Raw genomic sequence first — 27,037 nt, forward strand, 5'->3', positions numbered from 1 at the left:
TTAGAAACATGTAATCAGTGACAATACTATTTTAAAACTTACAACATTAAATGTACTTAAAATGTAAATAATCAGTGACAGTGTACAAACATATGTGTCTAACATGATTATGTATTTTTCAGCCAGGCAGAATTATTAATATTTATATTCTGGTGTCACCACTGCCCTCTGCTGGGCTGATTTTTTGTTTAAAGTATCGAATCAGTGAATTCAGTACCATAAATCGAACCAAATCCTTACGCCCTTTATCATTTTTGCTTTTTACAATACACATATTAATAAAATTCAGGAAATAGAATGTAATTTTTTATCCGATTAACCGAAGAAATAGTCGAAGATTAATTGACTATCAAAATAATCGTTAGTTGAAGCCCTAATAAAAATAATGTCATGTTTGGTAGTTTTAAATTGATAGTTTTGCACATCCCTACCTTTCACATGAAAATTATATATTATAGAGTTAAAACAATTGTCATTTCAGAAACAACTGTTCTTCAATGAACATATCTTTCTGATAATTTGTTTAAATATTTTTATCTTTATTGAAGTTTTTATATCAAAACATTAAATCGCAATACTTACATTATCGCAAAATCAAATCATCAAATGGCAATACTTACAGAATCACAATATCGCAATACATAACGTTGTAATATTAAATAGGTCAGTCTGTGGCAATTCTCAGCCCTATTTCAGATGCGTGACCGCATTTACCGTGGGGTGCGAGCATTCTTCTTCTGATCGCTTCTGAGTCCAAGACAACTGCCACATCGTCCAATGCAACATGAACAAAACATTACTGTCTGTACATTTAAGTTGAAGTACATCATCCGTGTACTTTTATTTTTGTTGCATTTTTCAGTGGGAACTAGGAGTGGGTAAAAATATAGATTTCCAATGCATCGCAATCTTCATTTGAACAATCCCCATATCGATTCTTAAATCTCAAGATCAATGCAAGGAAATCACTTGCATATGTGACCAAAATGAATAGCTGTATAGAAGGTCATCTGGAATCTGAATGAGCCCGTATCTGAGCGTGCGTGTGTGTGTGTGTGTGTGTGTGTGTGTGTGTGTGCGCGTTTGTGTGCATTTGTGTGTATGTGTGTGTGAGGGGGGCATCCCTCAACTGAGGGGCTATATCAGGTCTCCAAGAGAAATGTAAGCAAGAAAGTTTTGGCTCAGTGTCCTGATGAGAAAAACAAACTTTTTCCAAAATCTCTTTCACTGACTGACTCATTCGCTTTCTTTCTCTTGGCCTAAGTGAGACAACAAAAGATCTGAGCTATCTGGAAGTCCCTGTTATTCTTTCATTCTTTGTAAATTAATTAGAAATGTTTTTACACATTAATTGCAGGGAAAGTCTCTTGTATAATGTGTGCCAGGGGTAGGAACTGCAATTGAGCCCTTTTTGATTTGTAACTTGTAGTACTTAATAAACAAGCCAAAAAAAAAAAAACATATTTCTAAATTGATGTCCACATACAGTATGTGGACAGTGAGACTAAGTTGTGAAATTTTAAATAATACCAAAATATAGAATGTGTAATGTTTATTATATTTCCAGGAGTGTTGGTTATTCATGTTTTTGAGACATTATAGACAGTACAGCTGATTTTCTATAAAGCTCAATAATGAATTCTGATTAAAAGTAATGGCCAGCATCAAATCGTTGCCAACCATGTTAAAATAAAATTTTGCATTATAAAATTCTGAATCTATGTCCTGATTTTCATTGTCCCATGTCTGTCAAACATCATCTGCAGCCTGAAACTGAACTTTTGGTCGGATTTTTGGAGTGAATGCACTTAGCTGCATAGAAAGCTATAGGATGCTCCCTTGCCCCTATTTAGTGAATGACTTAACCTCCAGTGTGCTGTCTGTCTGCACTGGTCTCAGAACGGTTCGAAATGCACCTTATTTTCATCCTAACTCCATATAAAGCCTCTGAAAGCAACATTTTTCAGCTTTTGGATGAATACATTTATTCTTAGTGTGAAAATGCACAGTAAATACACTCACCAGCCACTTTATTAGGTACACCTGTACATTTCAGGCTTGACATTAAGCATTGTCATGTGATTGTCCTCCGGACAAGTAAATTGGTCATTCGCTTGTCCGAATAAAAAAGTTACTTGTCCGGAGTAGGACTGAAACGATTATCGACAACATTGACAATAAAAAATTTACAACAAAATGTTTTGTCGAATAGTTGTTTGATCTCATTTAACGTAACATGAGATCAAATTCAACTCTAATGATGACGCGCGAGAGCAGCACTGCAGCTGACGCCTGACTGATGAGAGGATGAAAACAGCTCACTGTCCAGATGCACTCTAAACTTTCCAAACAGCTTCAGGTGATGTAGATTGCAAAGTATGAGGGAATTATAAAGCAAAAATACCAAATAAGTAAATACAGAAGCACTCTCGTTGTGGAATAAGTGGAGCCGGTGCTGCCACTCCGCTGAAGCAAAACTTGCGTGTCGAGCGTCTTTAAAGGAAACACCTTTTATTAAAATTAAAATAATAAGGAAGCAGGTCATGTAAATAACTACAAACTCCAAAACTGACATTTCTTTGTGCAGTCAGTGCCTTTTCTATGAGTTGCACGAAGTGTCCCGATCTAAGGGGGAAAGATTGAAACTGCACCCGGCTGATGCACACTCTATCACGGGGATGCTCGTTCCTCGAGCGTGCACTTGCTGCAGCTAGATTATGACACGATGACTCGCAACTTATTGAATCAAAATACAGTATATGTGTCACTGTGTGTTTCTTATTGTGAAGAAAATTGGCAATACGCAGCTTTATTAATAAGAGAGAATTTGTTTTTGTTTTGGCTTGTTTTCCAATATTAATATCTAAAACTCATTTAGAACAATATACATTTACTTTAGCAGCTATACTGCAGAAGAACAATTGTTATCTGAGAATGTTGAAAAAAATATTAAAAATACAAATATTTTAAAATATCTAAAAATCCTTTAAAAAAGATGCATTCACCTGAGAAGCAGCATATAAGATATTTAGACTTGCTTTTAGAGAATAGATCTTGAATATAAGTATATTTAGTCTTTACTGCACTCGCAGATGTGTAACCAAGTGAAAAAATACACTTAAATATAAAATACACTTATATTTAAGATACATTCTCCTAAAGCAAGTCTAAATATCTCACATGTTGCTTTTCAAGTAAATGTATCTTGTTTTAAGGATTTCTAGACAATTTTAAATGGAAAACAAGACAAAAACACTTGATAACAATAGGATTTTTTGCAGTGAATTAAATTTACTGAATTAAACTTAAAGTATTTTTTTTTCCCTTTATTTCAGTGAATGTCATTTAGAGGTATTTTTAAAAGATGATTTTGTCCTCTTTATTGTTAGTATGCACGTTTAATACAACCTTTTAAATCGGGGCACAAGCTGAATAATCTGTTAAGAGCTAATGATTAATCGTTGCAGTAATCGCCCGAATAGTTGAATAATTGTTCTAATAACTGTTAGATTAGTCCGGAGAGAAAAAAGGACATTTAAGTTGCATGCTCAAGTAACATGTTAAAGTTTCTGTTGTATGTTTCCTAAAATTATGACCGATGCCCAACCTAATAGTGTACCTATGCAATCAACTCAATTCTCTGCGACATAAATGTAAACTGCACTGGGTAGGGGAGGAGGCTTTTATCATATGATAACTGTCGTATGTTACGTATGGTAGTCAAATAAAGAAAAGCCTCCATCACCATCATTTACAGCAGGGATGCTCATAGTTCTATGGAATGAGATCTACTTTTTCATCATGTTATTGCAGCAAGATCTACCATGTACAATAAAGGCTATACATTATCACAATACCAAAATTTCAGTAGTCTGTAGTGAAATTTGACGATTCTCAATACCAGCTTCAAAACCTCAACCAATAATAACACTAACGAATATGTTAATTATGGAAGAATGGTTTAAAGTTCCTAAGTAATTATTCAAGACTGGTAAACAGTCAGTGATAAAATAACAACAACAAAAAAAACAGCAATGAATAGAATAGAAATTATTTGTATTTTTTTTTTTTTTTTTTACAGCTTTAAAAGTTTTTAACAGCAGTAGGCGATCAAGTATTCAAGTAAACATTCAGAATGAAATGCAACATAAAACTACTACTGGTCTTCACTGTGTGATTTATAATACATTAATACTTTTTAAAGCTACTAAAGTTACTCAGTCAAGAGCAGTGAATGTTTTCTCATTTTCTTGCTCTGGTTGTTTGATTATTATAATGACACACTAGACGGCAGCAGGTCTATTAGCTTACATTTACACTTACAAGTCCGACATTTTAATACAAATCCACTTTTTTCTCCACTGTTTACGTTCACTTTAGACATCACTCTCTTTGTTTACATGAATACCTCACCAAGACGGGAATTTTGGCGGAATTTTGAAATGTTTTTGACCATTCAGGTGCGCATTAGCGTGAGCATGTTCAGCACACACTCATACGCCACCTGTCAATCAAACAGGGCACAGCTGTTACTAGATCACTAGCAAATGATACAATTACTTACTCTGGATTATTTTCATCAGCAGAATAATATGAATTTTGTAATAAGTGTCACAAGCCTAGCCTATCACAAATATAGCCTCTTATTTTTTCATTATTGACATTTTAATCAGTCTGCGTGTCCGGTTGGGCAAATAAAATTCTCTTTCACTTGCCCCTTCAAAAATCCACTTGTTACTTGTGTTCTTGACAAGCGTACACGTGTTAATGTCGAGCCTGTACTTATTTATGTGATTATCTAATCAGCCAATCGTGTGGCTGCAGTGTAATATACAAAATCATTCAGATACGGGTCAGGAGCTTCAGTTAATGTTCACATCAACCATCAGAACGGGGGAAAATGTGATCTCTGTGATTTGGACCGTGGCATGATTGTTGGTGCCAGACGGGCTGGTTTGAATATTTCTGAAACTGCTGATCTCCTGGGATTTTCACACACAGTCTCTAGTATTGACTCAGAATGGTGCCAAAAACAAAAATATCAATAATAGTTGAGAGGCAGTTCTGTGGATGGAAATGCCTTGTTGATGAGAGAGGTCAACAGAGAATGGCCAGACAGTAACTCAGATAACCGCTCTGTACAATTGTGGTGAGACGAATAGCATCAGATGCGGGTTGGCGCTGTTTTGGCGGCACGAGGGGGAACAACACAATATTAGGCAGGTGGTTTTAATGTTGTGGCTGATCGGTGTAGATGTCAAATCAGTCTATTATGTCTGGTATAATTACATCATAGTCAATAAGATCTGGTTATACTGTAAATTATAAAGGTGTTTGATGTCTTATCCAAGAGGTTTCTTCAGTTATCTGGTTGGTGAGAAATTCCCAGCATTTGTATTTATTCTCACTGTGACCTCACACGACTTGTGTTGAATGTTGGACATACAGATCTGCAGGAATGGCTGGTAGATGTAGCTGTTCCAGCATGAAGTAGATGACCATCACTCTTCTTTTTAAAATATTTCCATTGCTGATCTGAAGAGCGTGATCCTTGTTCTTTAAGTGTAGGTGTAGCTCAGTCTTGGCTGAAGGAGTTTGGCAAGTGTATAAAGCATCTGTTTTATTTCACGGGTCTATAAATCAGTGCATTCTTTGTTGCATTGACCTGCATATATTGCATATTACTTCAAACATTGTACAAAATAAAATGCATTTTTTAATATATTATTTTCCAAGAATGTCACTGGCTTTATTCCCAATCTGTCTGTCCTCATTTAAAAAAATAAATTAAAAAAATAAATAAAAAACACTTTAAAAAAGGTAAATTTTGTGACTGGCAAATGGAACAATCAGATTTTTTGGAGCAGAACTCACAAGGTTGGGTGGGTGAACTCTATGACCTAGACAGGTATCTGTGCTCTTCAAAGACAGAGCTAGTGCTCATTGCTGCTTTTGAAGTGCAAAGTGTCTTGGTCATCAAAAGTTCTTCAGAAACAGCTGCTATAGACCAGCTGACACATGCCCTGTTTACGTAGTAATTTGCTGGTTTTGGTGAGCCAAATCAATGTTATGATATCTTTGACGAAAAAAAAAGGCCAGTCTTTGGTTGGTTGTAAATTAATTCTTTAGTTATTTGTTCTGATACTGGGGGAAATCAAATTATGATGCAGATGCAGATACTGAGCACTAGTACCCTGTGTAGACTGGGTGTTTCACTGCTACTGGAAAATACATCAAGGACATTTGGCAGACTTTATGTGATTGTTAATTATTTAAGTTTAGTTTGATTCAGTTCAGTTTTATTTGTATACAGGTTTCCCACAGACATGAAAAATATGTAAATATCAGAGAATTTTAAAATAGAGATTTCCAGGCATGGACAAGTCATTGGAATTTTGACAGTAAATAAAAATGTTCTGCTTATGCTCTGCTCTAAAATATTTCATTGGCTAAACAAATACTTCTCGTGAGTGCGAACTCTTATGATTTAAAAATATCCTTATCCAGTAATCTGAATGACTGAAAAAGTCATGGATCCAGATTGGATCGCGCACAGTATGCGTGACACAAATTTTGCCATCAGCACAGTCTGCATGGACTGCCTGTGTGCCACTCACTGCCTAATTTTTCTCGACAGTCCTTGTCTGTGTGCATTGTCAGTGCATGTGCTTGCCGTTGAATGTACTTAAGAGTTTCACAAATCAGTTGTAGTTCACGTGTCGAACTCATCGGTTTTCGCTCACAGTCAAAAAAGTATACTTTGAAAAGCCCTTATACACATAAGTGTGTAAAGCCGATATATCAGTCGACCTCTAATGCAAGCAGTGGCTGACATCAGATTTATCTTAATAAATTAGAGGAATGAAAGGTGCGGGATAATGGGGGTTGATGGAGGGTCGGAGCTGGACAGGACAGGAGCTTGTGAGGTAGTTCCAAAGAAAAGATTTGTGATAATGTTAATCTGGGTCCTAATTATATTTCGGAAGCTCTCCAGGTTATATCCTGAAAATAACAGTTGAGATTACGGCAGGCCTAACAAAACAGCACAGCTGAAAGCATGACTATAAAAAGATTGCTACATGTCTGGCTAAACAGATCAGTCTTTAGTCTAGACTTAAACTCTGGGAGAGAGTGTCTGATTCTCAAAAATTGCCAGGAAGACTTTTCAAAAACTTAAGGGCCATAAAGGAAAAGGATCTACCTCCTCTTGTGGATTTTGGTATTCTCTGTATCATTAAAAGAACTTTGTGACCTTAAAGGGTGCAAAGGATTGTAGGGTATTATAAGATCTCTATAAGAGGTACTGAGGGGCCAGAGCATTTAGGGCTTTAAAGGCCATTAACTAATATATATATATATATATATATATATATATATATATATATATATATATATATATATATACACACACACAGTACTGTGCAAAAGTCTTAAACATAAGATGTTTTACAAAAGCATTTGTCTTAAGATGGTTAATTATATCTTCAGCTTTAGTGTGTCAATAGGAATATAAATGTTAGACTCCCAAACAGTACTTTTGCAAATAGAAAAGATTAGAATAGAAGAACAGGGAGCCCTGCAACAGATGTCATGGTCCCCACAGAGCCCATCACTAAACATCGTGTCAGTCTGAGATTACATGAAGAGACAGGAGCAATTGAGACAGCCTAAACAGGTAGAAGAACTGTGGTGAATTCTACAAGAAGCTTGGATCATGATATCTGCCAACAACCAAGAAAAACTGTGTCCATGTGTACCTAGGAGAATTGGTGTTTTAAAGGCAAAGGCGGTCACACCAAATTTTGATTTAGCTTTTTTATGTTTACTGGACTTTGTATGACATTAAGTGATATATGAAAACTATTTATGTCATTATTTTTGAAGACATCCTCACTATGCAACATTTTTCACAAGTGCCTAAAATGTTTGAACTGTAAAAAAAATTCACACAGCCCTGCGGCACATCATATTTAAATTTTTTTTTTATTTTTTTTTTTATGTCAGGCATCTTCTTATTTACACAAACAGAGTGGTTGCAGTTTGATAAGTTTGATCTAAACTAGGCCAGAGACTGTCCATTTATGTAATACGATTCCCAAGCCTGTCCAAAAAAGAATGTTATAATAAATAGTGCAAAGACCGTATTTGCATCTAATAGTGCTAAAATTTGAATTTGGATTGGTCTTTTACTGAACCTTTTTTGCTTGTCATTTATTGTCATCCACAGATCCAATTTATGATATTTACTATGTGTCATTGACAAAGTTGTGCACATAAAATATCATACACTACATACCTTCACATGCGCTTTGTTTCAAGCAAAAATGTTTATCTTTTTTTTTCCAGAGACCTGAGGTTCAACAAAATCAAGGATTTACAGCCAGGTTCCTTCAGACGATTAAAGAATCTTAATACACTGTAAGTGCCAATGTTTTCTATACTCTTACCTCCTTGAGTATTGTGGAAATGGGTCACATTTAATAGTCTGTCCTCTAATGCTTGTGTGACTCCAGCCCAGATGTAGGTCACATTTTCCCCCTTTAGATCATTTATTCTTCCTAAAGCAGGTCCACTGTCAGGTCACCATATGTACTGTATCCTATAAACTGCTCAGGTCAAGTTGTGGGGGAAAAGTCAGAGATATAGAGTTCACAGAGTGGGTAGAAAAGCAAAAAAATTGTGTTACTTTAAATGTAAAGATGTGGGGGTCTGGGTAGCTCAGCGAGTAAAGACGCTGACTACCACGCCTGGAGTCATGAGTTCGAATCTAGGGCATGCTGAGTGACTCCAGCCAGGTCTCCTAAGCAACCAAATTGGTCCGGTTGCTAGAGTGGGTAGAGTCACATTGGGGTAACCTCCTCGTGGTCGCTATAATGTGGTTCTCGCTCTCAGTGGGATGCATGGTGAGTTGTGCGTGGATGCCGCGGTAACACGCTCAACAAGTCACGTGATAAGATGCGCGGATTGATGGTCTCAGATGCGGAGGCAACTGAGATTTGTCCTCCGCCAACCGGATTGAGGCGAGTCACTACGCCACCACGAGGACTTATTTGGCATGCCAAATTGGGGAGAAAAGGGAAGAAAAAAATAAATAAAAATTTGTTAATGTGTTTTGTTAATTAGAGTTAACATGCTTTTTGGGGTTATTAAAATCATAAAACCCCTTCAGGGAGGATGAACAATACAAAGTTGCTCTAAAATGTATTCTTAGATAATCTGAATGATCTGAATAATCTGAATGCATTTTCAAGCACATTAACAGTTTATTAGATGTTACATAATACCATAATGCATTTTGGATTTTATATAACCATCAGTTATGATGTCTAATATATTTTCCCTCTTTCTTTAAGCCTTTTAAATAACAACCACATCAGAAGAATCCCAAGAGGAGCATTTGAAGATTTGGAAAACCTTAAATATCTGTGAGCTTTTCTTTATCAGATTTGACTTCCACGGAAACAGCTTGGGATATAGACTCTAGAAAATGTTGAGTCTGAGAATGTCTGTTTTCCTTAAAATCAAAATGGAGGACCTTTTTTACTGGTAGTTTCCAAAAAGGACAAAAAAGCACCGTAAAAGTAGGCCATATGACTTGTGTGCTATATTCAATGGGTTCTGAAGCCATAAGATAGCTTTGTGTGAGGAACAGATCTACAGGTGCATCTCAATAAATTAGAATGTCGTGGAAAAGTTAATTCATTTCAGTAATTCAACTCAAATTGTGAAACTTGTGTATTAAATAAATTCAATGCACACAGACTGAAGTCGTTTAAGTCTTTGGTTCTTTTAATTGTGATGATTTTGGCTCATATTTAACAAAAACCCACCAATTCACTATCTCAACAAATTAGAATATGGTGACATGCCAATCATCTAATCAACTCAAAACACCTGCAAAGGTTTCCTGAGCCTTCAAAATGGTCTCTCAGTTTGGTTCACTAGGCTACACAATCATGGGGAAGACTGCTGATCTGACAGTTGTCCAGAAGACCATCATCGACACCCTTCACAAGGAGGGTAAGCCACAAACATTCATTGCCAAAGAAGCTGGCTGTTCACAGAGTGCTGTATCCAAGCATGTTAACAGAAAGTTGAGTGGAAGGAAAAAGTGTGGAAGAAAAAGATGCACAACCAACCGAGAGAACCGCAGCCTTATGATTGTCCAGCAAAATCGATTCAAGAATTTGGGTTCAAGGCATCAAGAGCCAACACACACAGACGTGTCAAGGAATTTGGCTACAGTTGTCGTATTTCTCTTGTTAAGCCACTCCTGATCCACAGACAACGTCAGAGGCGTCTTACCTGGGCTAAGGAGAAGAAGAACTGGACTGTTGCCCAGTGTTCCAAAGTCCTCTTTTCAGGTGAGAGCAAGTTTTGTATTTCATTTGGAAACCAAGGTCCTAGAGTCTGGAGGAAGGGTGGAGAAGCTCATAGCCCAAGTTGCTTGAAGTCCAGTGTTAAGTTTCCACAGTCTGTGATGATTTGGGGTGCAATGTCATCTGCTGGTGTTGGTCCACTGTGTTTTTTGAAAACCAAAGTCACTGCACCCGTTTACCAAGAAATTTTGAATCACTTCATGCTTCCTTCTGCTGACCAGCTTTTTAAAGATGCTGATTTCATTTTCCAGCAGGATTTGGCACCTGCCCACACTGCCAAAAGCACCAAAAGTTGGTTAAATGACCATGGTGTTGGTGTGCTTGACTGGCCAGCAAACTCATCAGACCTGAACACCATAGAGAATCTATGGGGTATTGTCAAGAGGAAAATGAGAAACAAGAGACCAAAAAATGCAGATGAGCTGAAGGCCACTGTCAAAGAAACCTGGGCTTCCATACCACCTCAGCAGTGCCACAAACTGATCACCTCCATGCCACGCCGAATTGAGGCAGTAATTAAAGCAAAAGGAGCCCCTACCAAGTATTGAGTACATATACAGTAAATGAACATACTTTCCTGAAGGCCAACAATTCACTAAAAATGTTTTTTTTATTGGTCTTATGATGTATTCTAATTTGTTGAGATAGTGAATTGGTGGGTTTTTGTTAAATGTGAGCCAAAATCATCACAATTAAAAGAACCAAAGACTTAAACTAATTCTGTCTGTGTGCATTGAATTTATTTAATACACAAGTTTCACAATTTGAGTTGAATTACTGAAATAAATGAACTTTTCCACAACATTCTAATTTATTGAGATGCACCTGTAGTTGTTATTCGCTCACATTCATTCCCTCTCAAAATTAATTGGTGGATTTATTTAAATATGCCACAAAAAGATTTGTCAAGTTAAGTTTGATGTCAGTGATGCTGAACGCCCATGGTCATTGTGTCATATGACCAGTCCCATTGCAAATGGAGAATAATGACTTAAATTTGTTTCTGTTCCACAAAGCTATCGAATGACTTCAGCAATCTTGAAAATAGTGCACAAGTCGCATTAACTATTTTTATGGTGCTTTATGGTGTATTTTTCTCTGCCTATATTCTGTAAAGTTCCTCTTTTTATGTTTCACAGAAGAAAGTAAGTCCGAATTTTGTTTCTGCATGAACTGTTCTTTTAAATGTATAATATTATGTGTGATCTATGATAATTTCTTTTTAAATTTGCCCTTGCACTTTATATATGAGCCAAAATTATGAACTATGCTCACCACATTTATAAATGAATCAGCGGTTCTTATTGCTATCGTTTGATGTGAGCTCATGGAATGAAGCTCTCAGACATGTGTGGAACTTAATTATCTGTGCTATGAAAATGATCCATCTGACAGCTCTGACCCAGAAGTGCAGAGATCAATTTGTCTCAGGGCAGCATACGGTGCACAGTTTCTGTCTGTGTAGGTCATAGGCCAATTAGAGAAGAAGTTTTAGTTGTGGTGAGAGCAGTCTGTGTTTATATTGAAATAGAGTCGGTTGTTAGAAATGTTTAACACCTGGTATTTGCTACATAACATCTAAACTCAGCTGGTGAGATGAGGAGTACAAATATGTGTGGGTGAATCTCATGAAACCTGTTAAGAACCTGTCAGGGTTACATTTCTTCCCAAATAAATAAATATTACAATTAGTGGTCGACCGATATATCGCCAAGGCTGATACATTTTCCCGTTTGGCTGATTTGTTTCTTGAGGGTGCTGAGAATCGCCTGCTTGCATGTGAAGCCACTGAGACATGTAATAGACTGGTGTGTGACACAGTCTCATTTAAACGGTCCACATATCAGAGCCACGACAGATGCGTTTGAACTCATAATGTTAAAGTGCTTGCCTGTTTCATTCTCCCTCTCTCTCCTCAACAGTTCCCTGTAATTTTTAACTGTCTTGTCTAATGATCTTGGCAAATATCAATAAAACTAATATCAGATACCGTCTGCAAATATGCACTTATCTCGTTAAAACAGATGTAATAAACCTCACACAACTTGAGCAGATCCAGTATCCTGTGGAGCGCTCATTTATTTACCTCTGAAGCACGTATTCTAACAGTCTCTCCTCAACAGTTCCCTGTCACGTTTAACTTTCTTTTCTAATGATAAAAGGCAAATATTAATAAACTTCTATTATATACCATTTGGAAGTATGCAGATACCTTGTTTAAACAGATGTAGCTAATTTACGAACCTCACGAAAATCCAGCATCTTCTTCCCGTCGAGCGCTTATCTAATATCTTCCTCTTAAGCACGTATCAGCCAGAATCAAAAACTTCAGGATCAAAAGCTCCTCTCATTCACAAATCAGGATGGTCTCTCAGTGTCAATCCAAGCAGGCGATCCAGGCCGTTTAAACTGTCAGGAGATTTCTGCTCGTGCTGAATCCGCATAAGCACGTGAGTGCAACTTCAAGGCTGCATCTGAAACCAGGAAAATGCTGCCTCCGGATGTTGTATACGGAGGTAGGATGAAAATAAGGTGCTTTTCAAACTGTCCGTAGACCAGTTTCCTTAAGAGTTCCATTCATTCAAAACAGCTGTTAGTTAAGCCATTAACTGATTAGGCAGCAAGGTAGCAAGTCAGCTGCCTACGTTTTCGGATGCAGCCCAAAGTAAAAGCACTTCACGTGCGCTGTAAGTAAATGTATTATTCACTATTCACTATGTACTATTGGTTTGATTCTGTATTTTTTTTTTTTTTTTTTTTTTTTGAGTAAATGTGATTGCTAATGTGGACATGCCATCCATGGTTGCTGGACTACTGTGTGTACTGTTATTTCCTTCTTTCTTATATATTAACAATTTCTTCATGTGCAAATAAATTACAAAAATTTGATGACTAAACAGAAATCTGAAGAAACTGCTATCTACCATTTTAAAATGCAATATTATTTTTTTTTGTTTGTTTTGTGTCAAATTGAGTAAATATATGATATTTAGGCCACCCTGCTCTCTGGATATTGGCATCGACAAATAATAGGACATATAACAGAATGGCGTATGTACATGTGTAAGTGGTAATGTATGTGCAAGGTAGGGGTATCTACAGTTATTGAATTAAATATGTGAATTAGTGAATTAGTAGTATAGTATGTGCAGTGATGAATAAATACTTTACAATAAATTGTTTCTTTTTTTTACATTATAATAATGTGAGTGAGAACTATTTGGTTGACACTTTACAGTACAATTATATTTGTTAACATTAGTAAATAATACGGCATCATGAACTAACAGTGAACAATTTTTTAACAGCATTTATTAAACTTGGTTAATGTTAATTTTAGGTCTATCAATTAATTACATGACATGGCGATTAATTAATTGAATTAATCGCAATCACATACATATATCAATATTTGCTGAGAAAGCCCTCCAAATAAAGATCATTTAATGTAAAAAAATAAAAAACAACAACAACATAATAATTCAAATAATTGCAAATAATATTGTATATATACAACTCAGATTAAAATATATTGCATCATTGTGGCAGGTGAGTAAAACATTGCTTAGACAATACAAAAACTTTTATTCCCATATCATTGAACAATCCTACAGTCGACAGCAATCCATTTTGCTGTTGAGTTTGTGAATCTGTTCTGTTTTCACAGGACACGTTATTGTGTTCCGTCTGCGCTATTTGTAATTGTTGAGTCAGATATCTTTTGGAGTGTCACACTGGATTTTAGCGCATAAAAGTGCGTTTTTTTTTTTTTTTTTGGGATGCTGTGTAAAGATACGTAGTTGAAACTTTGAAAAATAGTGTCTCGAGATCCCTGCATTCTGTTGTGCTTTGTCCAGCTGTCCAGAATGCGTCCTGTGGTGGGCTGTCATTCGGTGGCTGCGCTGCTTGTGAGGTATGTTGCGCTGACTGCCCCCTGCTGACGCGGCTCAATGAAACCACCAAGTTACATGTTCTTTAAGCTTGAATTGCTCCGATGGTAGAAAAATACTTACTTTTACTGCAGAATTTACGAACAAGTCAGAAGGCTTGATTAATTGTGTTCATTTTATAAGTATATAATCACACTAAATTAACACTTTAAATCGACAGTCCTAGTTAATTTTTAAAAAAGTTCGTGTTAGTTCTTAATGGATTAATGTTCATTTATACAGATTTTAATAAAAAAATGTATTAGTATATATTGAATTTAACATTAACCAAGACTAATTCACTAGTTAATTTATGTTAACTAATACAGTTAACTGATGTTAATGAATACAACCTTGTACAGTAAAGCGTCACTTTTTTTACATGACAATAATGACAATGGGGGTGTGGGTGCTTAAGTGTCATAAAAAAAAATCTCAATGCAAAAAAACTAAATGGTCCTAAAAATAGTCTTTATGCAATCTATAATTCCTTTTTTATTTCTTTTGATTGTGAGATGAAATATGACCCGGACGCACTCTTGTCAGGTTTTGTGAAATTCATCCATTACTCCTTTCATTCATTCAATTCTTTCAGTGTCTCTTGGACTCTGTGATCATCACACATTTGTGATAGTTCACACACAGTCTTGCTGCCCAGTCATCTAAGAGAGAATAGTATTCTTCCTGTCGGTCACTCATAGAGAAAAACCACATACTTTTAGTCCTGTTCCCACAAGCTGTCTATTCTGTGCTATCAATATTCAGTCTTTACTTATACTTGATTCAAAACTTGTTTTTATGATACACTTTATATCATACAGACAGTTCGTCTAACAATTCTTCTTTATATTTCTGCATTTTGTAGTTGTTGACTGTATGACAATATATTCCCAATATGTGCTAATATTCTTGAATGTTCCTTTTTTCAGCTATCTGTACAAGAATGACATCCAGGCAATAGACCGGGAAGCCTTTAAGGGACTCATCTCACTAGAACAACTGTAAGTGACCCATTGTCCCGTTACTTCCTCTGCCCATTTCTTAATGTCTCCCAATTCACTCTTGCTACTCAAAGAAAAATTTCAGAGAATTTATTTAAAGGATAAGGGTATACAAACACTGAACAACACATAAGAAATGCCTGAGAAATAATGTTTCATCTGTACACCAACAAAAAATACAGTAAATGTTCAAAACTGGTCAATGTAGAATGCATAGATTCTGAGCATTAATGATTAAAAGAGAATGCATGGTATCTGGCTGCAACAAAAGGTGTCTTTCAGAATATAGTCATCACAGAAGAAAAGCATTAAAAAGAGAATGTTTGCACTAGATACCATGTCCAGGGCAAGTAAAACACTGTACATATGATGTCTCTTTCTCTCATAGATACCTGCACTTCAACAACATCGAGTCATTGGAGCCCGAGTCTTTCTCACATCTACCAAAACTTGAGCGATTGTGAGTCTCAAATTAATCAGAAACCTCAGCCATTGTTCAGAATCCTTTCAGTGTTACATGTTTAGTCATGGAAATATCTCCCATTTGATATGAGATCAAAAAGCAGAGAATTCAATCTGGTAAGTTTCAGATTGGCTGTTAGGTAACTCAGAAACTTGTGACTAGTTTCTAGCAAACATCCTTAACCAATAGGTTACTGTAACAAAGGTTCATTGTTGGGCAGATAAAGGAGGAAGCGGGAGCCGGTTTCCACGTTCCAAGTGAGTCAGCTTTTATTAAAATAAAACAGAAATCGCTTTCCAGCGTATATCAAACAAAAGACTGGTTTTCAGCATAAATTGAGACAAGGTCCATCTTTTCAGCAATAATTGTAAAAAGTCTCTGATCATAAAGTCTCTGATCATAAATACACAGTCACTGGTGTGTCACTCCCCTCTTTCTGTGGACTTTTATCTCCCCTGACTCTCACTGTGAACATAGAAACGGGAATTATTCACAATTCATCTCAGGTGGATGTCCTTACCGCTTTCTCTCTCCCCAGACGGGTGTTCGACCACGCCCTCACCTCCACATACCCCCACCACCTGACTCAGGCCAGGGGAACCATCCGGACAGCCCACCAAACCCCCCCCCTTTCTGGAGAGGAAGTCTGCTACAGCCATCTGCGCCCCGGTCTGTGGACCACCTCGAACTTAAACGGCTGGAGTGCCAAATACCAATGGATGATCCAGGCTTTGGCATCTTTCATATGGTGGAGCCAGTGGAGCGGGGCATGGTCCGAACAGAGGGAGAATGCCCGTCCCAATAAATAGTAGCAGAGAGTGAGGACTGCCCACTTGATGGCCAAGCATTCCATCTCTATGGTGCTGTACATAGTCTCTCTCATAGAGAGCTTCCGAACTAATGTACAGCTCCAACCCCTCCACCTCCTGGGACAGTACAGCACCCAGCCCCCTGTCCAATGCATCCATCTGTAACACAAAAGGGAGAGAAAAATCAGGGGAGTGCAGAAGCGGCCTGCCACAAAGCACAGTTTTTACTTGCTTGAAAGCTTTTTGGCATGACTCCGTCCACTGGACCGGGTCTGGGGCTTCCTTTTTAGTGAGATCAGTCAGCGAGCTGGTGATGTCGGAAAAATTAGGCACAAACCTTCGATAGTAGCTGGCCAGCCCCATGAACTGTCTCACCTTCTTTTTGGTCTTGGGTCTCGGCAGTTTTATAAATTTGGGGTCGCACCTGCCCGTGACCCAAGAGGAACCCCAGATACTGTACGTCCACCCTCCCAATTGTGCACTTCTACGGATTTGCTGTGAGCCCCGCTCGTCGCAGTGACCTCAGAACTGCCTTCAGATGCTGCATATGCCGTTGCCAATCATTACTGTAAATAATGATATCATCCAAATAAGCAGCAGCATACGCAGCATGCGGTCTGAGGACTCAGTCCATAAGATGCTGAAACGTAGCCGCAGCCCCAAACCAACCAAACGGAAGGGTCACAAATTGGTGTAAACCAAACGGTGTGGAGAAGGTCGTTTTCTGACAGGACATCGGTGTCAAGGGGATATGCCAATATCCTTTGTCAACTCTATTGTCGAATAAAAGTGAGCCAAGCCCAACCGATCGAGCAGTTCGTTAATACGGCATTGGATAAGCATCAAATTTCGACACAGCGTTGACCTATAATCCACAAAGAACCGGACCAAGCCATCGCGCTTAGGCGCCAGAACCACCGGGCTGGCCCGATCGCTGTGGGATTCTTCTAATTCGCCCATATTGAACTTGGACTTTAATTCTTCCTGTACTACTTGTTTCTTGTGTTCGGGTAAGAGGAAGGAACGACTATGTACCACTACCCCTGCGGTTTCTCAATGTGCTGTTTTATGAGATTAGTGCGACCGGGGAGAGGTGAGAACACGTCAGAGAAATTATTTTACAAAGCTGACCTTTCCAATGGCCCGACGAGGTCCATGCCAACTCTGTCAAAGGGAACCTCGATCAACGGAAGAGGGAGCAATGTCGGTTTTGGAGTGGCCGGCGGATTCACCAGCTGACATTCGCGGCATTTTGCACACCACCGGCTAACATCGGCGCAAATGCCTGGCCAATAGAAACGGCCCTTAAGACGGCTTAGTGTTTTCCCCTGTCCCAAGTGCCATCAAACTATGATGAGCCACCTGGAACAACATTTCCCGACGGCTCCTTGGTACTAACAACTGGGTTGTATCTTCTTTTGTCTTGGCGTCCTGCGTCACTCGATACAACCGATCATTTATAATTGAAAAATTTGGATATGTGAGTGCAGTGCGCGGCTGAAGGCATTGACCATCAATGACTTTCACTTGGTCAAACGTGTACTTAAGAGTCTCATCTCACGTCTGCTCCAGAGGGAAATCCCCAGCAGGAATTCCTCTAAGGGCTGGGGAAGCCGTGGCTTCACAGAGAGAGAGAGAACAGGGCGCCAATCCCCGTGTATGCCACTAAATGGTCCTCCGCCAACTGCACTGCTTCATTCAGTGACTCCGGTCGGTGGCACTGGACCCACTCCACAGTTCCTTTCGGTAGTTGGGAGACGAATTGTTCCAGTGCCACAAGATCGATGACACCCTTCGCTGTTGAGGGAAGGCAAACGGGCAGCTGACTTTGCTTAGCGTCAGGGATTGGAACGGAGCCATTCCAGAGCTTGGGCTGTGCACTCGGAAGAGCTCCAGAAAGGCCTCTGGGTCATCTTGCGCCCCCATCTTCTCCAGCATCACATGGGGGTTCACTGTTGCCGGGGTACCAAGCTCTGCAATGCCCATCGGTCCTCTTCTTGGCCTCGAAGGAGCGCTGTTGCTGCTCTGCCCACAGATCCATGATTGCCTGGTGTTGAGCCTGGTAGATGCTGGCAAGGGATCGGAACACTTCCTCCAGTGGTGAAGACGACTCCATAGTAGTGCACCCTTCCTCCTTATACCGGGTTTCAGCACCAGTGTAACAAAGGTTTGTTGTTGGGAGATAAAGGAGGAAGCAGGAGCCAGTTTCCACGTTCCAAGTGAGTCAGCTTTTATTAAAATAAAACAGAAATCGCTTTCCAGTGTATATCAAACAAAAGACTGTTTTTCAGCATAAATTGAAACAAGGTCCAGCTTTTCAGCAATAATCATAAAAAGTCTCTGATCATAAATACACAGTCTCTGGTGTGTCACTCCCCTCTTTCTGTGGACTGGCCGTCTTTTATCTCCCCCGACTCTCACTGTGAACATAGAAGCGGTAATAAGTCACAATTCATCTCAGGTGGATGTCTTTACCGCTTTCTCTCTCCCCAGATGGGCGCTTGACCACGCCCTCACCTCCACAGTTACATTAATGTTTATGTGCAAAATAACACTGATAACTAGTCTTGCAGTCCTGCAGTAAAAGACCAGCTCAGTTGGAAAAGGTCTTTTCCATCTCTGTCTCTGCTTCCTCTCGGCCCTCATTTTAAATGTTTGGAGATTGTGGTGCTGGATTCCATCGGAAATTCACCCACACACATTCTGATGTGTTTCAAAGATGAGGACGGCAGAGCCACTTGTGCATAAGCAAACACCGACTAACAAGTGCTCAGTGCTGGAGTTAAAGGAATATTACAGGTTCAATACAGCTGAAGCTGTATGGACAGTATCTGCAACATGCTTTTAAATTGCTCAGTTTTAAAACAAAGGGAAGATGTGTACAGCAATGCATTTATGTCTATGGGGCGAATGTGCAGCATTGCAAATAAACATTTAAAATATGAAAATGTCAGCCTGTTTCGAAAGTTATTACCATAACACTTAAACATTGTATGAGTTAGCATGAGCTATATCAGCATGATACATGCACAGGGATAAAATGCAAGTGCTTTAACAAACATACAAGCTTCACATTTTTGCTTGTGCTTATTAAGCACAGTTTTTCTTTGTTTGCCAGAATGTAAACGACTCATGTCAGTACAGTCATTTGTATTTCACCCAGAATATTCCTTTCGTACAGTCACTGGGAAAGGGGCCCTATCTGACCTGGTTTAAATTAAAAACATCCTGTGGGCTGTCATCTCAACATCACATTTCCTCAGAGCATATAGACTGTCGGGAACATCACAGATTAGCCCGCTGTATTACTTCAATTACCTTTTTCCTGTAACAGAATCAACTGTGAATTTCAAAGCTAAACGCTTAAATAATCCACTCCTATTGTACTAATTTCTCCTCTTGCTCTGAAAGACATAAAATAAAGAAAACCGATATAAAGTACTACAAGTATACAAGGGTTTTTAGAAAATTGTATAGAAGTTTAATGACTAAAATATGGTATGAAACTGGATACAAACCATTTAAATTAGTCTGGTCTATTTCCCAAAAATCAAAAGAAGAAATGACAAAAAGTTCAGCCATGAAACTCTACATGACACAAGCTGATAGGTTCTTTAAAACTGTTTTATATTAGCCAATCAGCTCACTCACATGTGAAATGTCAAACCAATTGGCTCACATGGTGTAAGCTGATTGGTCCTTTGACATGTAATCGGGTAGCCAGTTATCTTGCATACTATAGGTTTGCCTAACATTTAAAATTGCTCAGTTTGCAAGTAAGCCGGTTTCACTCCAGCACTCTACGAGAGTTTTCGCACAAACCTTCCTCCTCCCCAGCAGCACTTGTCTAGATCTGGTACATGGGAATTGTATTGATGTATACTGTAACTGTGCAGCAGCATGCATAACTGAGCATGTCTGTGTATGTTTAAGCAGTGCAAGTCTACGTATTTGCTAGTCCGCCAAGATCAATGTCCTATCAATATGTCATACCCACACTAACATGCTTAATCTTTCCGAGAGATGTCGTAACGGAACTAGATTTTTACATTTATGAAGACAATGTAAGGGGTGCTTACCAGTGCAAAACTCACCACCACAATGCTTCAAGGTGCTTTTTAATGCATAACTATGCAACTGTTAGATATATACTGGTCTCTAGGTACGCATGACTCAGGTCCCTCCTTCAATGTAAGCCTATGGGATGATTATTTTTTTTTTTTGCCAATTTTATCATCTAAAAAGTAATAATTAACCTCTCCTTAGCAAGCTGTGTCATTTGAGGTATCATTAATGTCTAGTTAATGCACCAAATTGAATACTATTTAGTAACATAGCATTTGATGTTGTTTTTTCCTATCGTGGTCAAAGATTGCATATGTCTGATTTGTAAATATGCACCTTTGAACCTGCACCTCCCATTGATATGTGTTGCAGATTTTTGCACAACAACAGAATAACTCATCTTGCATTAGGAACCTTCTCTCATCTGCAGTCCATGAAGAGACTGTGAGTATTCATTCTAATATTACTCCATCTGTCTGGATGTGTGAGAGTCTTCACGTGAAATCTGTTTGAAAAGAGCGTTTTAAACAGCATGCTGTTTATTTACAGTGTGGTGAAGCATTCATTGCTAAGAAATTGTCTCTTGTGTTATAAATATGATCTTCTGAAAGTCAGTCTGTTTTAAATCAAAGTTGGTTTTGTTCCACCGTAGAACCACCAATATTGTATTAACATGACACAAAATGGAAACGATAAAATAGTTTTTTAAATTGGCTTTAAATAATAAGTCAGAAAAGTTGATGTCATACTTAAAGATGAGATTTTACATCCTGGCTAGCAGTGGCACCAACTGGTCATGTCTATATAGAAAACCTTATTCTACAAAACTCTTGTGAGATTTGTATTAAGAGGTAGGCTTGCTGTGGGACTCCACAACAGACGAATATCATATGTGAATCACTCAAGACTTTTCGCAGAGCGAGGATTGAGTAGGATCAAGACACGGCCGCACCAACCTGTGTTATTAGCGTCATTAAGCCCTAAGTGATGTTAGCTTCTTTTGTCCCAGTTTTTTGCTGCTTCATGAATAGCATTGATTTGTAGCTTAGTGAGAAAAAAAGATGTTTTTGCGGTAACTGAGCGCAACAGTGTGGTTCCAGAAGGAAAAACTAAGAGCTCAAATCCCCCAACCAAAAAATCTTTAAAAAGTACTGTAGTAGTAAAACTGTGGACTCTAGTAACGTTGTCCAGTCTCAAGTTTTGTCCACAGGGAAATGTATTATTAAAGATCACTTGCATTAACATTTAAAGACAGGCCTACCGTGAGCTCTGAGGTTGTTGAAGAAGGGCTTCTGCTGCAGCCATCAGTCCGCATTATTTCAACTTCAGTTTTAAACAGTGTGATTAAAAGTGGAGTTTCTGCTAAGGAACTACACTATCCATGATCCTGAAGAGAAAACATCCACTAATCAGAGAATCACGGCGACAAAGCTCGGCAAAAGCTCTGCACTGACCGCACACTCACATGACGCACTGTGAATGATGTAATCGAGTCCCTCACCCTAAACTCTAAAAACTACTTTAGTTTACATATCCTTGAATATATGGCCTTGTTACAGACACACAAGGTGACACACACAGGTTTAAATGGCAATTAAAGGTTAATATCCCACACCTGTGGCTTTTTAAATTGCTATTAGTGTCTGTGTATAAATAGTCAATGAGTTTGTTAGCTCTCACGTGGATGCACTGAGCAGGCTAGATACTGAGCCATGGGGAGCAGAAAAGAACTGTTAAAAGACCTGCGTAACAAGGTAATGGAACTTTATAAAGATGGAAAAGGATATAAAAAGATATCCAAAGCCTTGAAAATGCCAGTCAGTACTGTTCAATCACTTATTAAGAAGTGGAAAATTCAGGGATCTCTTGATACCAAACTTCAAAGATTTCAGCCACAACTGCCAGAAGAATTGTTCAGAACACAAAGAAAAACCCACAGGTAACCTCAGGAGAAATACAGGCTGCTCTGGAAAAAGACGGTGTGGTTGTTGCAAGGAGCAAGGTGTATGTCACCTTGTGTGTCTGTAACAAGACCAAACATTCAAGGGTATGTAAACTTTTGATCAGGGCCATTTGAGTGATTTCTGTTATCATTATGATTTAAAAAGTAGCCAAACAACCATGTGATGATAAATGGCTTCATATGATCACTATCCTTAAATAAAATGATCATGATCAGCCATATTTTAAAAATCAATGCCAAAATTTCACAATTTCTGCCAGGGTATGCAAACTTTTGAGCACAACTGTGTGTGTGTGTGTATATATATATATATATATATATATATATATATATATATATATATATATATATATATATATATACATAAAAATATATTGTTTCTATACTTATAATCAACAACTTTAAATCAGTACTTTTACTGTATATATTTCCATCACTGTAAGGCAGAATGTTAGCCTCAGTCACCATTAATTTTCATTTTATGAAAGAAATAATACGGATAAGTAAATAATGATGACATGAAAGCTTTGTTGCAGCCGTATCGTTACCGTATCGATTTTTGGGCCCCCTGACAACTTTGCACTCTGGCTCCCGTATCTTATCGCAATCTGTACAATCATTTATTTATTTTTTTCATTAAAAGTTATCATTAATAATAAACGTGAACATAATTATGATTGCACATTCAATAAGAGGCACTAAAAAACAAGTTTGAATTTGAAAAGTGAATTAAAATAATGCATTTAATAAAAAAATACATACAAATTATGAAAAATTATACAAAAAATGAATGTCATTTTAGTGAGTTGGGACTGTGTTTCTAATGAAAATATTGGATGTTTTATGTTTTAAATGTTGATTCAACCCTAGAACACATATGTGGGTCAAAAACGACTCGGTGTCTAGTTTTTAAGACGCATCATAAACCAGATTTGACTGGATCATGTGGAGCGCTAAACAGCTGACATGAATTAAATTATATGAATTAAAGATCATTTTCTACTTTGAAGCACTATGGAGAATGTCAAGCATCTCATAAGGCTAGACCTGACATTTAAAACAGTGCTGATGAGGAAAAGATGAGAAAACATAGTTTACATTACTGTAGCAGCACCAACTATACATACAATACAACTATATATTCAACTATAACAGGCACAGGCATCATTTGTGGGTGGGACAGGAGGGACAAATCCCCGCCACTTTTTTGCTTTGGCCAATTTTGTCCTCACCACTTTTTGTCCCCATCAGGTTTCGTTATCATAAGTGGCGATCCGGCGCTGGAATGTGTTATTTTGAATGTTATGATGTGTGCTCGTTGCGGCTGTTATAAGTGACGCTGAGGGACAGGTGACAGCGGCAATGTTCTCTCGTGCACACAGACGCACGCTCTACTCGCTATGCCGTTCCACATCTCATGCCCCATTTCAGTAAAATTGCAAATCAAAATGCAAACAAATGTGTCCCAACTCATGATATGCATCCACTGATTTGGTTTATTAAAATAAAAAGCTATATTAGGGTTAAGTTTAACCACATGACCAAAAGTCCCAGGACTGACAGCGGCAGATATAAAGTTATCAAATTAACTATGTGAAATATGTATTTGAGTGCTTAAATTGGTCATCAAGAATGACTATTTTTCAAAACAGTTAACTATTATTTAAAATGATCTGTGCATAACCTAATTAATATTCATTAGTTTTGTGACATCACAGCCAGCACCCCCCCAAACTGTCCCCACCACTTTTTAAAACAAAGTGACACTCATGGTAACAGGTATGATTTTACAGAAATGTAAAAGATTCATATTAAAACTATAAAAGGGTAAGGAGAAAACTACTTAGTTTTACAAGGGCAGTTTTAATTATACATTTTAAATGTTTAGGCTACTGTTTGTTATGTTTTTTCCAATACAAAATGTTATAGTTTGTTTTATAGAAACCATAGTTACATTGACCTATTCAATAATGATGAGCCATCTATGGTCAAACCTGTGGTAATCCTTACAAATAAAAAAAGCAAAATCAAGGGCTTTAAAGCCTGGACCTCTTTGAACTATGGGCCAAGCTATCAGTTTTTCACCTGTATAAAATCTATTCTATTCTGTAATGCTGTTGTAGGGGAACAAATGTTGGTTTTGTTTGCCTTCAGATATTCCAAGAGATGACTTAAACCTAGAGCTCATATGTAACTCGACCCCTCTTTAATACATACTATATATTAGTTTTTCAAGGTAAATTAACTCTAATGATAATTTCACAAGTAAGTTACATTTCTAAATAGACTTTCAGACACATTGAAAATGAAGTATACACTTTTGGGTGAGAGTCTAAAAAAGATTGTATTACAGAAATATGGGTAATTTCCATTTTTTGTGGTGAAGTCTCAACAACTCTACCCACACAAATGCATACATATACAATAGACAAGAATAAAATGTTTGTTTTTTTTTTTACAAAAAATAAATAGTTATAAACTTATGTACAATTTGATGTACTCTATATTGCAATATGACACTACATTTCTGTATTTCTCTATATTTCTACATTACTCTCCAGTGTTAAATGTTTTAAATACCATAGGAAATACACATATGGATTCTAGAGGTTGTCATAAATATTCTCTTATAATAAAAAAATAGATGAAAAAGATGAAAAGACCACTCCATGTTAAAATTATGTCTTACAATCTAGACACGGAATAATTTTTGACCCACAAATGCATTCTAGGGTTGAATCAACATTAAAAACATAAAAATTCCAATATTTCCATTAGAAGCACAGTCCCAAGGAACATTCATTTATTTTTAGTAATTTTTATTAAATGCATTGTTATTTTAATTAACTTTTCAAACTCAGTTTTTTTAGTGCATGTTATTGAATGTGCAATTATGATTATGCTGTATGGATTGCGATAAAATTAGAGACCAAGAGTGCAAAGTTTTCAAGGGGCCCAAAAATCGTTATGATTTCCCTGAACTTCCCCCTGTTACGGAGCCCCTGGTTCTGGGAACTGGTGCTTTCCAGAAGATGTGAACAATTTTATTTCCACCCAAGTCTTGACAGAACTTCGTTTTGATTTTTACTGACATTTGGACCTTGTGTGTGTGTGTGTGTGTGTGTGTGTGTGTTTGTGGGTGTTAACAGGCGCCTGGATTCAAACACCCTGAACTGTGACTGTGAACTGCTGTGGTTAGCTGATCTGCTGAAGCAGTATGCAGAGTCTGGTAACGCTCAGGCCGCAGCTACATGCGACTATCCGAGCCGCTTGCAGGGACGCTCAGTCGCCACCCTCACTGCGGAAGAACTCAACTGTGGTAAGGCCATAAAGACACTTCACACACTCATATACACATTCGGGTCCAAATAGAAAAAAAAATTATCAACTGGCACTAAACTGTTCAAATATTTACAACATCTGCCCCCTGTTGCCACATCCACATCACTGCACTCAATGGGACTCCTCCACATCTTTAAACATGTTAGTCATCGCATAATATCAAGCAGATGCTGAACTGGTTTTGTTTGCTGGATTATGGAGTGAATTCCCAGATGTGTCGCTGTTCACATGCTACACCTTCTCCTTGTCAAACGTTAGAGGGAGTCGAGGGTTAAACATGATTCTTTTCATTTTAAACATCTGTGAAACTTAATATGCAGAGAAATCTGCAAGTAAGACATTCGTAAATAAATTTTCTCGAAAACTGTAAAAACACTGTCTCTGTGGCGCAATAAAAATTCCTCTGTTTGTTTTGAGCAACCTGTCCAGCCTGACAAAACAACTTTGACTCAACCAATGAAGTGAGTTTGGGGGCGGGACTATCTGTTTGTCAATAGCAGACAGGTGCCAGAAAGTAATTCAGAAAGCTGTTTTAAAACAATGTTTATTTTTGCAATTCCGTTCTGTGGAGCAGAAATTACACACTTCAGATTTAAAGTCACCATTTACAACCTATTTTTCTTCCATAAAGTGATGTATTTTGGAGTGAAACAGGATATTCAACAATAAATGGTGGGGCGGGACTTGATTTTATCTGAACAAACTTTTTTTTTCTTTTTTTTTTTTTCTTTGGAATGACTTGAAAAACAAACAAACTTTAAAGTAGATCAAATACAGTAAACTGCCCTTTTGAAAAGTAGTTAGTTACACTACCAGCTACTGTTTAAGGGGACAATATATTTTAAACACATAACTATCAGATAATTTTTTTTTTTGTCACAAGAGCAATATTTATCTGGCAAAAAACCCCCCAAAAAACAATGATCTCCATGAGGATATATTTTCATTAAACACACCTAATTAAACTAGAAACTCCCTATTTTATAACTGAAAACACAGTGATGGCCAGCCGCATTTGTGTTTCGCAACAAAAAAAATTTAATGTGCAGGTAGGATTCGAACACCCAACTTTTAGTGTAGTAATCC

General features: G+C 37.7%; 1 protein-coding gene across 1 annotated transcript in view; it reads left to right on the plus strand.

Moving 5' to 3' along the window:
* Window positions 1-27,037, plus strand: part of LOC127410926 (peroxidasin homolog) — a 120,664-nt gene that overhangs the window by 45,426 nt on the left and 48,201 nt on the right. Inside the window, exons 2-7 of the mRNA XM_051646178.1 lie at window positions 8,347-8,418; window positions 9,354-9,425; window positions 15,238-15,309; window positions 15,698-15,769; window positions 21,019-21,090; window positions 25,759-25,928. Of these exons, the coding sequence (XP_051502138.1) occupies window positions 8,347-8,418; window positions 9,354-9,425; window positions 15,238-15,309; window positions 15,698-15,769; window positions 21,019-21,090; window positions 25,759-25,928 (530 nt within the window). The remainder of the gene's footprint in view (window positions 1-8,346; window positions 8,419-9,353; window positions 9,426-15,237; window positions 15,310-15,697; window positions 15,770-21,018; window positions 21,091-25,758; window positions 25,929-27,037) is intronic.

This window comes from Myxocyprinus asiaticus, chromosome 20, assembly GCF_019703515.2.
Source record: "Myxocyprinus asiaticus isolate MX2 ecotype Aquarium Trade chromosome 20, UBuf_Myxa_2, whole genome shotgun sequence".
In the NCBI taxonomy this organism is placed as follows: Eukaryota; Metazoa; Chordata; class Actinopteri; order Cypriniformes; family Catostomidae; genus Myxocyprinus; species Myxocyprinus asiaticus.